The sequence below is a fragment of the Prionailurus bengalensis genome, chromosome E1 (genome assembly GCF_016509475.1).
Source record: "Prionailurus bengalensis isolate Pbe53 chromosome E1, Fcat_Pben_1.1_paternal_pri, whole genome shotgun sequence".
NCBI lineage: Eukaryota > Metazoa > Chordata > Mammalia > Carnivora > Felidae > Prionailurus > Prionailurus bengalensis.
The window spans coordinates 17,982,833-17,995,021 of NC_057347.1; the positions used below are offsets into that span (position 1 = coordinate 17,982,833).

Consider the following 12,189-nt stretch of genomic DNA (forward strand, 5'->3'; position numbering starts at 1 on the left):
AGGGGCCTAATTTTTCTTCGAAGATTAGGGTTTCTGCGCTGTAGCTAGGATGGCCGTGGTGCCGCTACTGTTGTTGGGCGGTTTGTGGAGTGCTGTGGGAGCGTCCAATCTGGCTGTCGTTACATGCGGCTCTGTAGTCAAGCTACTCAATACGCGCCACAACGTGCGACTGCACTCACACGACGTGCGATATGGGTCAGGTACTGCCACCCGGGTTCGGGTGGGCTGGGAGGGCCTGGTAGGCTCCGGAGGGGGCGGGGCCAAGAGTATATCTGAGGGGTGTGGTCTGGGAAGGTTAGGGGATCCTGGGGTAGGTTCCTGAAGTTTAGAGGCGGAGAATCGGAGAATTGGGCGTAATAATTATACTAGCTTCTGTCTGGTGAGTTACGTACCGGGCACATTGCACGGATGCTTTTTTTGATTTATGACATTCTTACGAGGTAGAGACGATTGTTATCCTCATTTTACAGATGAGGAAACAAACTCAAATAAATCACATGCTCAGAGCCTTGCAGCTAGTGAATGACAGAGACAGGGTTCGAACCAAATCTGTCCAGTTTCAAAGCCTGCTTTCAGCTACTCCAGGCTGGCACTACTCAGTGCGGGAGAGACAGACATATAGAAAATTACAGTAAGTGCTGTATCTCTGAAGTCTTGAACTCCAAGACCTCACTTTTTAACTATATTTCCTCTGTGCTAGCTATTTTGTATTTTATACTCGCTCTTCAATCCTTTTCCTTTGTCCTCTTTTTACTCAAATTTACCCTTGTAGAGAATTTAAAGCACTCATTGGAATTGGGGAGGAAATCATTTAGAGGGCTTTTTAACGTAGGACATTAAAATGCTTAGTTGGTGGGCTCATTCAATAAAATTTTATTATGTCCCTAATATTGTTCTAGATACAGGAGATATAGTGAGCCAGTTAGCAAGTTACAGGAAAATAAAAACTGACCAAAAATAGTTCAGCTAGTGAGATGTGAGAAGCATCTAAGATGATTGCTAGATTTCTGTCCTGGATGACTGATGATATTAGCTAAGAGAAGATGGGGGCTGGTCCGTGGCTCATGATTCTCAAAACTCATCTGACCAGTTAAACTAGGAAAGGAATTGAGTTGTCACTGTTGGGGTGTTTTATAATCCTAGCAGCCATTCAGTGAACACCTACTATGTGCCAGCTTGTTACTTTTTAATTTGATGTAGTTTCCTAGTTTGGATCTACTAAATCAGAATGTTGGAGAGAGGCCTGACAATAGTAATGTGTAGATTTGAAAGTTTTTCAGGTGCTTCTAATGGGCAGCCAGATTTTAGAACCAGATTCAGTCTGGATCTCAAAAGAAAGATCTGTGCTGAGCCTGAGGTAGAGAGTTAAGTACAACATCATTGTACCACAGGGCAGGGAGTTGAAAATATCGGGAAAGTGAGATTGCTTAGGATGAACCGTGGTTCTTCTCAATCTGGTGTCAATTTGAATCCTTTGAAGAACCTGTTGAAGCATGTATCAATGCTTTTGTCCTGATCTCCAACAAGTATTTAAGAATAGATAAGGATAGGGGCACCTGGGTGGCTCAGCTGGTTAAGCGTCCGACTTCAGCTCACGTCATGATCTCTCGGTTCGTGGGTTTGAGCCCCGAATCAGGCTCTGTGCTGACAGCTCGAATTCTGTGGCTCCTTCTCACTCTGCCCCTCCCCTGCTCACACTCTCTTTCTCTCAAAAATAAATAAACATTACAAAAATTAAAAAAAAAAAAAGGACAAAGGTAGACTCTGGGTAATCCAAGATTTAAGGGTGGGAGAAAACTCTACTGGCCATACTACTCTGAACACACTCAATCCCATCTGATCTCTGAAGGATAGGAGAGGAAGTGGAGAGTTGAATGGAATATGAAAAAGTGGAAGACACCAAGTGCAGACCATGATTTAGTGAAGCCTGGCAGTGATCCAGGACAAAGAGAGCTGTAAGGCTGTAAGGCAATAACCAGAAGTCAGGAGGGAGACTTGATTTTCTTTCTTTCTTTCTTTCTTTCTTTCTTTCTTTCTTTCTTTCTTTCTTTCTTTCTTTCTTTCTTTCTTTCTTTCTCACTTTCTAGATGTAACAAAGTCCATTGTGAATGGAAGAGGCAATAGCGAGAAACTGGTAGTTTGGCTACATTTACCCAGATAACTGTGGTATAAGGCATAATGTGTTAAGTGGTAAAAGGCGAGTATCGCTAGGGTACTGAAGGCAAAGCTAGGAGGAAAGGTGAGAGTAACTAGGAAAGTGTCTTGAGTACCTTAAAGAACTGAGTAATAGATGAAAGCCTAGGGGAGAGAATATTCCTGGAGTTTATAAGAGAAAGTGGTCTCTGATATAACTTTACAGAAACTTGACAGGAAATGAAGCTTCATGGGAGGCCATGTGGTAGAGAGTGGTTAAGAGTGTGAGTTCTAGGGTTGGGCCATGTAGGTTCAACCCCGGCACTGTCTCTTGGTGCTGTGTGACCTTGGATGTACCTTTCCGACAATGCAGTGTAAAATGGGGATGATCGTAATGATAAGACCTACCTAAGAGAATATATGCATGTATGAAATAAGAATATTCAGGCAAAAGGTTTGGATTGGTATTTGATGTTAAGAAAGTGCTCAGTACAAGTTAGCTACCTGGCAACTTTTATTGTATGTTTTACTTTTTCTTTATAACCTTGGAGCTATGTATTGTACCTCTTGAGGCAGCATCAACCAAATTCAGAGGACTCAAGAATACTTTTATAACATAGATCACTTACAGGAATTAAGGAGCTGCAACCACTTGGGTTAAAGTTGACAACAAAGGCTAATCTCCTTTTAATTGTGAAATGTGACAAAAGTAATACATTGTAACGCGATGTGACAGTAGTAAACCGTTGAATAATCGTAAATATGTTTCAATTGTATGATTAGACACCTGACAAATCCTAGGTGCTATCCAGGATATCATATATAGGTAAACAATACTCGTGCTTCAAAAAAATGAACGTAAGTGCATTTATTTAGTGCCCTTTGATGCAAATGCTTAGACTTTTCTGACACAGTACACTGTTAATTATAATTTATCAGACAATACTATGTAAACATGTTTAGTATTTTTCACATATTTTTTAATGCTGTAGACAAAAAAATATTATCAAGCTCAGGGTTTCCTCTCTACTCCTCCAAACCTATTTTATGCACAGGGTGCATTATTGGCCTTAGGAAAGAGAGTGATTGGTTGAGCTCACCCTTTTCCTTCCTTTTTTTTTTTTTTTTTTTTTTTGACTGCAGGTAGTGGGCAGCAGTCAGTGACAGGTGTAACCTCTGTGGATGACAGCAATAGTTACTGGAGGATACGGGGGAAGACCGCTACAGTGTGTGAGAGGGGAACCCCCATCAGATGTGGCCAACCCATCCGGCTGACACATGTCAACACTGGCCGAAATCTCCATAGTCACCACTTCACCTCACCTCTTTCTGGGAACCAGGTGTGGTGACATCGTGTGTGTTACTCCATTGAGTGGTCTGATATCTGGGTTCTTAGCTCTTTCTTTTTTAGGTGTAGCTGTTATTTTTGTACAGATCTGGAGAATTGGCTTTGTCTCAAAAGTGTTGAAGGACATTGTTTCTGGTCAAAGTAGAGATTGTAGGGGCGCCTGGGTGGCGCAGTCGGTTGAGCGTCCGACTTCAGCCAGGTCACGATCTCGCGGTCTGTGAGTTCGAGCCCCGTGTCGGGCTCTGGGCTGATGGCCCAGAGCCTGGAGCCTGTTTCCGATTCTGTGTCTCCCTCTCTCTCTGCCCCTCCCCCGTTCATGCTCTGTCTCTCTCTGTCCCAAAAATAAATAAACGTTGGAAAAAAAATTAAAAAAAAAAAAAAAACAACAAAGTAGAGATTGTGCATCTAGATGAAATCAAGAAATGAGGAAAGAATAGGTATATGTTAGCATATCATAAGTCACCTTGATAAATCCTGCAATAAAGAAGCCCAGTGTTGACACATGAAAAGATGCTGAACATCACTCATCATCAAGGAAATGTGAATCAAAATCACAACGAGATATCCTTTGTCAGAATGGCTACGATCAAATAAGAACAAGCGTTGGCAAGGAAGCAGAGAAAAGGGAACCCTTGTGCACCGTTGGTAGGAATGCCAACTGGTGCAGCCACTGTGGAAAATAGTATGGAGTTTCCTCAAAAAGTTAAAAATAGAAATATTGTATGATCCACTATTTCCACTACTATTTATCTAAAAAAAAGGAAAACAATAATTTGAAAAGATAAATGTACCACTATATTTATTGCAGCATTATTTGCAATAGTCCAGATATGGAAGCATCCCAAGTGTACATCTGTAGATGAGTGGGTAAGAAAGATTTGGCATAGACGTATATACACAATAGACTCAGCCATACAAAAGGATGAGATCTTGCCATCTGTGACAACATGGATGGACCTAGAGGGTATTATGCTAAATGAAAGAAGTCAGAGAAAGACAAATAGCATACAATTTCACTTATATATGGGATCTAAGAAAACAAAAAGCAGAGGCAGACCTATAAATGTGGAGAACAAACTGATGGTTGTTGGAGAGGAAGGGAGTGGGGAGATGGGCAGCATGGGTGAAGGAGTGTGGGAGATAGCAAGCTTCCAGTCACAGAATGAATAAGTCCCTTTGACATGGATGAAAGCTACAGGATAGGGAATATAGTCAGTGGTATTGTAATAGCATTATATGGTGACATGTAGTTACACACTTCGGGTGAGCATAACGATATATTTAGACTTGTTGAGTATACATCTGAAACTGATGTAACATTGTGTTTCCACTATACTTAAAAAAAACAAACAAAAGGGGAGCCTGGGTGGCTCAGTTGGTTAAGTGTCTGGCTTCAGCTCAGGTCATGATCTCACAGCTTGTGAGTTTGAGCCCCACGTCAGGCTCTGTGCTGGAGCCTGCTTCTGGATTCTCTGTCTCCCTCTCTCTCTGACCCTCCCTAGCTCACTCTGTGTCTCTGTTTCAAAAATGAATAAATGTTAAAAAAAAATATAAAAATTAAAAAAAAAACACAACAAAACAATGTTTTCCAAACTTTGAATAAAAATTATTATTTTAAGTGATGCCAACTAACCATATTAGGAAAATGAATTAGGTATTGTGCCACTTTCTTATTTTTATTTTTTAAGTAATCTCTGTGCCCAGTCTGAGGCTTGAATTCATGACCCCCAAGATCAAGAGTTGCATGCTCTACTTAGTGAGCCAACCAGCTGCCCTAGTATCATGCTACTTTTTCAAGCCTTGAGCTTTTAGGAGATATGGACCCCTTAATGACTGCTTCCGTCCTACCCCCACTCTGCGCATGGTTTTCCATACTAGCATCTTACATTAGGTAAATTTCATGCAGTCTATAAAGTAGTATTGATACACTGATTTTTTTTTTAATTCATTTATTTAGAGAAAGAGTGCTAGTGCCAGCAGGGAGGAGGGGCAGGAAGAGAATCCCAAGTAGGCTCCACACCCTCAGCACAGAGCCCAGCTAGGGGGGGCCGAACCCGTGAAACGCGAGATCATGACCTGAGCTGAAATCACGGGTGGGATGCCCAATTCGCTGAGCCACTCAGGTGCCCCTTGTTATCAACCAGAGTCCAAGGTTTATTTTGATTTCCTTAGATTTTACCTACTGTACTTTTTCTGTTCCAGGACCCCATTCAGGCTACCACATGACATGTAGTTGTGCTGTCTCATGCTACTCTTAGGTGCGATACTTTCTCAAATTCTTGTTTTTGATGACCTTGGTAGTTTTGAGGGATGCTGGTCAAGTGTATTATAGGGTGCTCCTCTAGTGAGCTCTGTCTGATCTTTTTGTCACAATAGATCAGATTTACAAAGGTTTTTGGGAGGAAGGCCACAGGAGTAAAGTGGCATTTTCATAACAGAGTCAAGGGTACATACGGAGCTGCATGATTATGTTGGTAATTGATTACCTTGCTGAAATAAATAGTGTTTGTCAGGTTTCTCTAGTAAAGCTATTCTTCCTCCTTTTCATATTGTGTTTTTGGAAGGAGGTCACTATGCACAACCCACACTTAAGGAATGGGAGTTATACTCCCTTTCCCATAGAATAGAGTAGCTACAAAATTTATTTGGAATTCTTCTGCATGGGAGATTTGTCTCTTTTTACTTATTTATTCAATTATTTATTTATATCAGTATGGGCTCATGAATATTTTATACATTGAGTTATGGTCCCCTAACACTGCCTTTATTTTTTGCTCAAATTGTTCCAACTTTTGCCATTGGGAGCTCTTTCATTTGTCTCCTCCGCCCATTTGACATACTCCCATTTTTGTATATGTGTGTGTGTGTGTGTGTGTGTTTTAAACTGTCCTTTCTTTCTGGCACTCAGATATTCTAGGCTCATCTTGTATATTTCTTTTTAGTTTTTTCATCTTGTATATTTCTTGCCCCAGTCCTCAGAATCAGCTATTCCTCCCAAGAAGTCTGTTTCCTTTTATCGGAGGATGATATTAGAAACCATGATCTTAGCTCTTACATGAGTTTGTTGCTACTGGGGTGTGTTGGATCTTTTAGGCCTTCTCACCTGACAGAGCAAAGAAACGTGTATAGGTATCCATGTATTACTAAATGTTTATATGTGTAAGGACCTGTATCTGTATTATGTTAAACATGAGTTCCTACTGACATCTCCAACTATATATAATCCATTACCACTTAAGTCATTCTAGCCTCTTCTCTTTACTTATTTGTAAATTTCCACACTAACAGATAATCTGGCTCCCACCACTGTTAGTTATTACTTGTTCAGTTCCATATGCAAGTATAGTAGAATTGTTAATTATGTATAGTTCCTTTTGCCTTTAGTCTTACAGACTCTGTTTCCAAATGACTGTTTTATTTGTTTATTTAATCTTTTATTTTTATTTATTTTTAAAGAAATACTATTTTGAGAGAGAGAGCGCAAAAGGGGGAGGGACAGAGAGAGAAAGAGGCAAAGAATCCAAAGCAGGCTCCAGGCCCTGAGCTAGCTGTCAGCACATAGCCTGATGCAGGTCATGATCTTGTGGTTCGTGAGTTCAAGCCCCGCATCGGGTTCTGTGCTGACAGCTCAGAGCCTGTAGCCTGCTTCAGATTCTTTGTCTCCCTCTTTCTCTCCCTCTCCCACACTCACGCTTTCTCTTTCTCTCTTTCTCAAAAAATGACTAAACATTAAAAAGTTAGGGGCACCTGGGTGGCTCAGTCACTTGAGCGTCTGACTTCGGTTCAGGTCATGATCTTGCAGTTCGTGAGTTCAAGCCCTGCATTAGGCTCTATGCTGACAGCTCAGAGCCTGGACCCTGGTTTGGAGTCTGTGTCTTCGTCTCTGTGTCCCTGCTCCTCCCCTGCTTGTGCTCTCTCTTGCTCTCAGACATAAATAAACATTAACATTTTTTTTAAACAATTAAAAAAAAGGACATGCTTAACCAACTGAGCTGCCCAGATGCCCCTGTAACTTTTCTATTGCAGTAGAAATTCTGAATATTTGGCTTTAAGGGGAATGGGATTAGGAGAGAAGTAGAAGAGAGACTGCTATCGCTTATTCTATTATTTCATTTAGTTCTTACAATCATTCTATAATGTGATATTGTCATCATTTTTTAGATGAGAAAATGAAGGCTCAGAGGAGTTACACAGGAAGGAATGGAGCTGGGGTTCAAGGTCTGCCAGTCTCCAGAGCCCATCCCCCTTTGTAACTTGTGTTGCTTACCAGGTCACTTAAAATGTAGTTAAGGGAATGGGGCAGGAATACTTTAAGCCAAAGAACAAGAGTAAGACTGTAATAGAAAACGTAAGGCAAGCATTGGATTTCTTGTAAGTGTTTGGAACATAATCCTAGGGCAACTGATTTCATGTCCTTTGTGTCTTTTTATTTATTTATTTATTTTAATGTTTTTATTTATTTTTGAGACAGAGAGAGACAGAGCATGAGCAGGGGAGGGGCAGAGAGAGAGGGAGACACAGAATCCGAAGCAGGCTCCAGGCTCTGAGCTGTCAGCACAGAGCCCGACGTGGGGCTCGAACTCACACACCGCGAGATCATGACCTGAGCCGAAGTCGGACGCTCAGCTGACTGAGCCACCCAGGCGCCCCACGTCTTTTTATTTTTAAATAACCCTGGAAAGCCTCTTATTTTTCACCTTGGGTAGCCTTAGTTTTCTTCCCATTCCCTCTCTGTCTCCTTTCCGAGCCTATGTGTCAGTCATGCTAATATTGCAACCCTTTGTGTCTTTCAGGAAGTGAGCGCTTTTGGTGAGGAGGGTGAAGGCGATTATCTGGATGACTGGACAGTGCTCTGTAATGGGCCCTACTGGGTGAGGGATGGTGAGGTGCGGTTCAAGCATTCTTCCACTGAAGTTCTGCTGTCTGTCACCGGAGAACAATACGGTCGACCCATTAGTGGGCAAAAAGAGGTACATGGCATGGCTCAGCCTAGCCAGAACAACTACTGGAAAACCATGGAAGGCATCTTCATGAAGCCCACTGAGTTGTTAAAGACAGAAGCTCATCACGCAGAGCTATGAGTCCGGAAGCTGTGAGCCAGTGCCACCGCACAGTGTTCATGACATTTGCTGCTGCTGCTCCACCTTGGGATCCCTGCCACAGGTTCCCCGGGCAGTGGCCTTGTCACCACTGAGATGAAGATGCATGACAGAATACAGTGGCTGTGGCTGGAAGCTTCAGCCCTTCACACTTGAATTGGTTGTTCTCCCAGACTTTGGGTCAGTTCTTTTTGAGTACAGGACTTGCTGGTGAAGGAGCACATACTTTTTGTTCGTATCGATAAAACAGAAACTGAGGGAGATACCTCTCTTAGTTGGGAAATTTTTACTCCTCAGAAGCTTGGCATCATGGATTATTGATGTGTGACTTTTCTCCTACTTTTCTCCAGAATGATAAAGAATTTCATTATTAGTCATCATGTTGTCATTTATTAGGTGTGCTATTTCATAATCTGATTGATCCTTGAGTCTTACGAGAGTCACCGCTACTACTCTTGAGATGCTGGAAACCTTTGGTGTGGGCCCTTTTAAGAGCCTTATTTGCATCCAAACTTTTTCTCTGTTTCCACTTTCCGAGCACCTCAGTTTTACTAGATTTTTGACTAATTATGGCTAGAGACCCTCAAGGAATACAGCTTAATAAATAGCCAATAAAATGTTTTACTCTGAATTTGTTACTGCAGTTGAGAGAAAGGGTTAAGGGTAGTAAGAAGGAACCAATATTTATTCACTGCTAAAACTAGATACCGTACTATAGTTCTTACCTCATTTAATTTTCACAGAGGTATTGTAGGGTAGATCTTAACAGTTTTACCAATGCAGAACATAAAGGTTTAGTAACTGTGTGAATTTTTTTTTTAAGTTTATTTTGAGAGAGACAGTGCAAGCAGGGTAGGGGCAGAGAGTGGGGGGGGGGGGGAATAACAAGCAGGCTCTGTGCTGTCAGCGCAGAGCCTGATGCAGGGCTTGAACTCAGGAACCGTGAGATCATGACCTGAGCCGAAATCAAGAGTTGGACCCTTAACCGACTGAGCCACCCAGGCGCCCCAACTGTGTGAATTCTTAAAGCTAATAATTTAAGGATAGGAATCCAGCTGTGTCTCTCTTTTTTTTTTTTTATTTTTTTTATTTTTATTTTTTTTACTGCATTACACTTGTGTTTCGCTCTTGGATGATAACTGCTTTGTTTTGGACAAATGTAGGGATATCTTTCTCTGAACGGGGGGTAGAAAACTTTCGTTCTCTGCTTACCTCATTTCTTCCTTTTTGTTTCTGGGTCAATTCTAGAAAGTTTGCTCCTAGGTCTTTCAAGCATGGTTGTGAACAGAAGTGTCTGCCATCTGCTGGAATTTCAGTGACTAGCAGGTCTTTTTATTTTTAGAAACATTTTTTGGGGGGTAACTGGCTGGCTCAGTACATGGAGGGAGGATGTGACTTGATCTCGTGGTGGTGAGTTTGAGTCCCATGTTTGTTTGTTTTTTAACATTTATTTATTTTTATTTTTGAGACAGAGACAGAGCATGAACAGGGGAGGGTCAGAGAGAGGGAGACACAGAATCTGAAACAGGCTCTAGGCTCTGAGCCATCAGCACAGAGCCCGACATGTGGCTCGAACTCATGGACCGTGAGATCATGACCTGAGCCGAAGTCGGCCGCTTAACCGACTGAGCCACCCAGGCGCCCCTTGAGTCCCATGTTTTAAAAAGAAAGAAATACCGATTTTTTTTCCCCTCCTTTGCTTTGGGGACTCAACATTAAACATTTGGGGATACCTGGTATGTGCCCATGACATTAAAAAGCTTGGTGTTTTTTACAAGGACTTGTTTCAGTAAGTTGAGACCATGAACTAGTTGGGCTCTATCTCCATCTTCTCCCCCATTTTCCCACTTCAGTTGCATTGATCATTTGAGATCTCTCCATGGTGACAGTCTGGGAAGAAAAAAGAAAGGAAATGCCAGGAATCAGCTGAATAAAGGGAATAGATTGGACAAGATGAATGAGAGTAGGGAGGTTTGTTGCAAGGTACCCCTACATGGCTTGAACAGTGTTTTCACTGAGTCATTGGGCCTTCCCTTAGCGTTAACAGTATCTACCCTGCTGGGAAGCAGATTACAAGGAAGATGGCGGAGCGGTAGAGCTTGAGAGAGAAGTATGGATCTGAAACAAATGGAGTCTTTGCAGAGATGTGACAGGCGAGAGGAGTAAGAAACCAGTTGGAGGGGTAAAAACTATGGGCGATTCTATGTGAAAGTTGGAAATGGTGCTTTATCTGAAATAGTGGAAAAGTGTCCAAGTAAAATCTTGAAGGGTATTTATGGAGATTAGGATGAGAGAGCAAAGGGATATGAAGTACTTATTTTGAAGTCCTCAGAATTTCTTTTTTTTTTTTTTAATTTTTTTCAACGTTTATTTATTTTTGGGACAGCAAGAGACAGAGCATGAACGGGGGAGGGGCAGAGAGAGAGGGAGACACAGAATCGGAAAGCCTCCAGGCTCTGAGCCATCAGCCCAGAGCCTGACGCGGGGCTCGAACTCACGGACCGGACCGCGAGATCGTGACCTGGCTGAAGTCGGACGCTTAACCGACTGCGCCACCCCGGCGCCCCTAGAATTTCTTTAGTTTGTATTTATTGTATTAGCATCACTGTATTAGAGTTGGAAGGGAATGTTGTCCAATTTCCTCATTTCACAGAGAAGGAAACAGGCAAAATAAAGTTGGTCCTGAATTATTTCTTGCAATTATGTTTGCTTCCCAGATAAAGTATTTGTTCCTCAGGGGCAAGAACAATATTCTCTATTTCTGTCATATTCCCCCAGCCCAGTGCCCAGATCGTGCTGTACAGAGAGGACACTGAAAACTTGTCCAATGAAGCTCACACAGGTCAATATGTAGTAAGTGACTAGAACAGTATTCAAATAATAAAATGAATGAAAAACTCATTCCTTGTTGGATAGAATGAGGTGGGAATTTTAACTGATGTCTGTTATTAAAAAAAAAATTTAATATTCACTTTTGAGAGAGTGTGAGTGGGGGAGGGGCAGAGAGAGAGGGAGACATAGAATAGGAAGCAGGCTCCAGGCTCCCAGCTGTCATCCCAGCTCCCAGCGTAGGGCTCGAACCCATCGAGGGTGAGATCATGACCTGAGCTGAAGCTGGATGCTTAACCAACTGAGCCACCCAGGCACCCTGTAACTGATGTCTTTTAGTTCTTGGTTTCCTCCTTAAGGATTTTAAGATAAGGTTCTTGAGTAAGATATGACAGCTACTTCGTAGGACCCAGGGGTATAGCTTACGCAGCGCCCTCAGCCCGGGCCTTCAGTGGCCAAGCCGACTCTATGGCTCCGGAAAGTCCTTTGAAAGTGGAACTCCCGGGCCGAAATGAGACCGCGAAGTCTGTTGCCAGCCAGGGTACGGGCTCAGACTCCGGTCTCCTGCAAGCCCTCATTTCCGGGCGCGGAAGGGTGGGTCCACGGGCGGGGCCTCTGTGTCAGTCGGCGCGAGGTCCGCCCTCCCTCCTCCGGAGCCACGCCCGTACTTCGCGCAGGCAGCCGGTCGGCCCTGCCGGATCGCTGTCGCGGGGAGAAGTGGGGCAGGGAGACAGCGGGCTGGCTGGCGGGCTGTGGGGGGCGGGGTGCACGCGCTCCAAC

The 12,189-nt window shown here is 42.9% G+C and overlaps 1 protein-coding gene and 1 long non-coding RNA gene across 3 annotated transcripts; one reads left to right on the forward strand and one right to left on the reverse strand.

Moving 5' to 3' along the window:
- The first annotated feature begins 49 nt into the window (after window positions 1-49).
- Window positions 50-9,211, forward strand: SDF2 (stromal cell derived factor 2). Of its 2 annotated transcripts, XM_043583577.1 has the most exons (4): window positions 86-200; window positions 471-631; window positions 3,277-3,473; window positions 8,275-9,211. In XM_043583577.1, the coding sequence occupies exons 2-4, from the start codon at window positions 523-525 to the stop codon at window positions 8,560-8,562; spliced, it is 594 nt and encodes a 197-aa protein (XP_043439512.1). In that variant the 5' UTR covers window positions 86-200; window positions 471-522; the 3' UTR covers window positions 8,563-9,211. The 2 variants fall into 2 exon arrangements, with proteins under 2 accessions (XP_043439510.1, XP_043439512.1); XM_043583575.1 differs by lacking the exon at window positions 471-631 and having other exon boundaries at window positions 50-200.
- A 1,059-nt stretch (window positions 9,212-10,270) lies between these two features.
- Window positions 10,271-12,152, reverse strand: LOC122485159. The gene is made up of 2 exons (XR_006297800.1): window positions 11,836-12,152; window positions 10,271-10,470 (listed from the first exon to the last, which is right to left on the reverse strand). It is a non-coding gene; the product is annotated as an uncharacterized LOC122485159 (long non-coding RNA).
- Window positions 12,153-12,189: the final 37 nt, after the last annotated feature.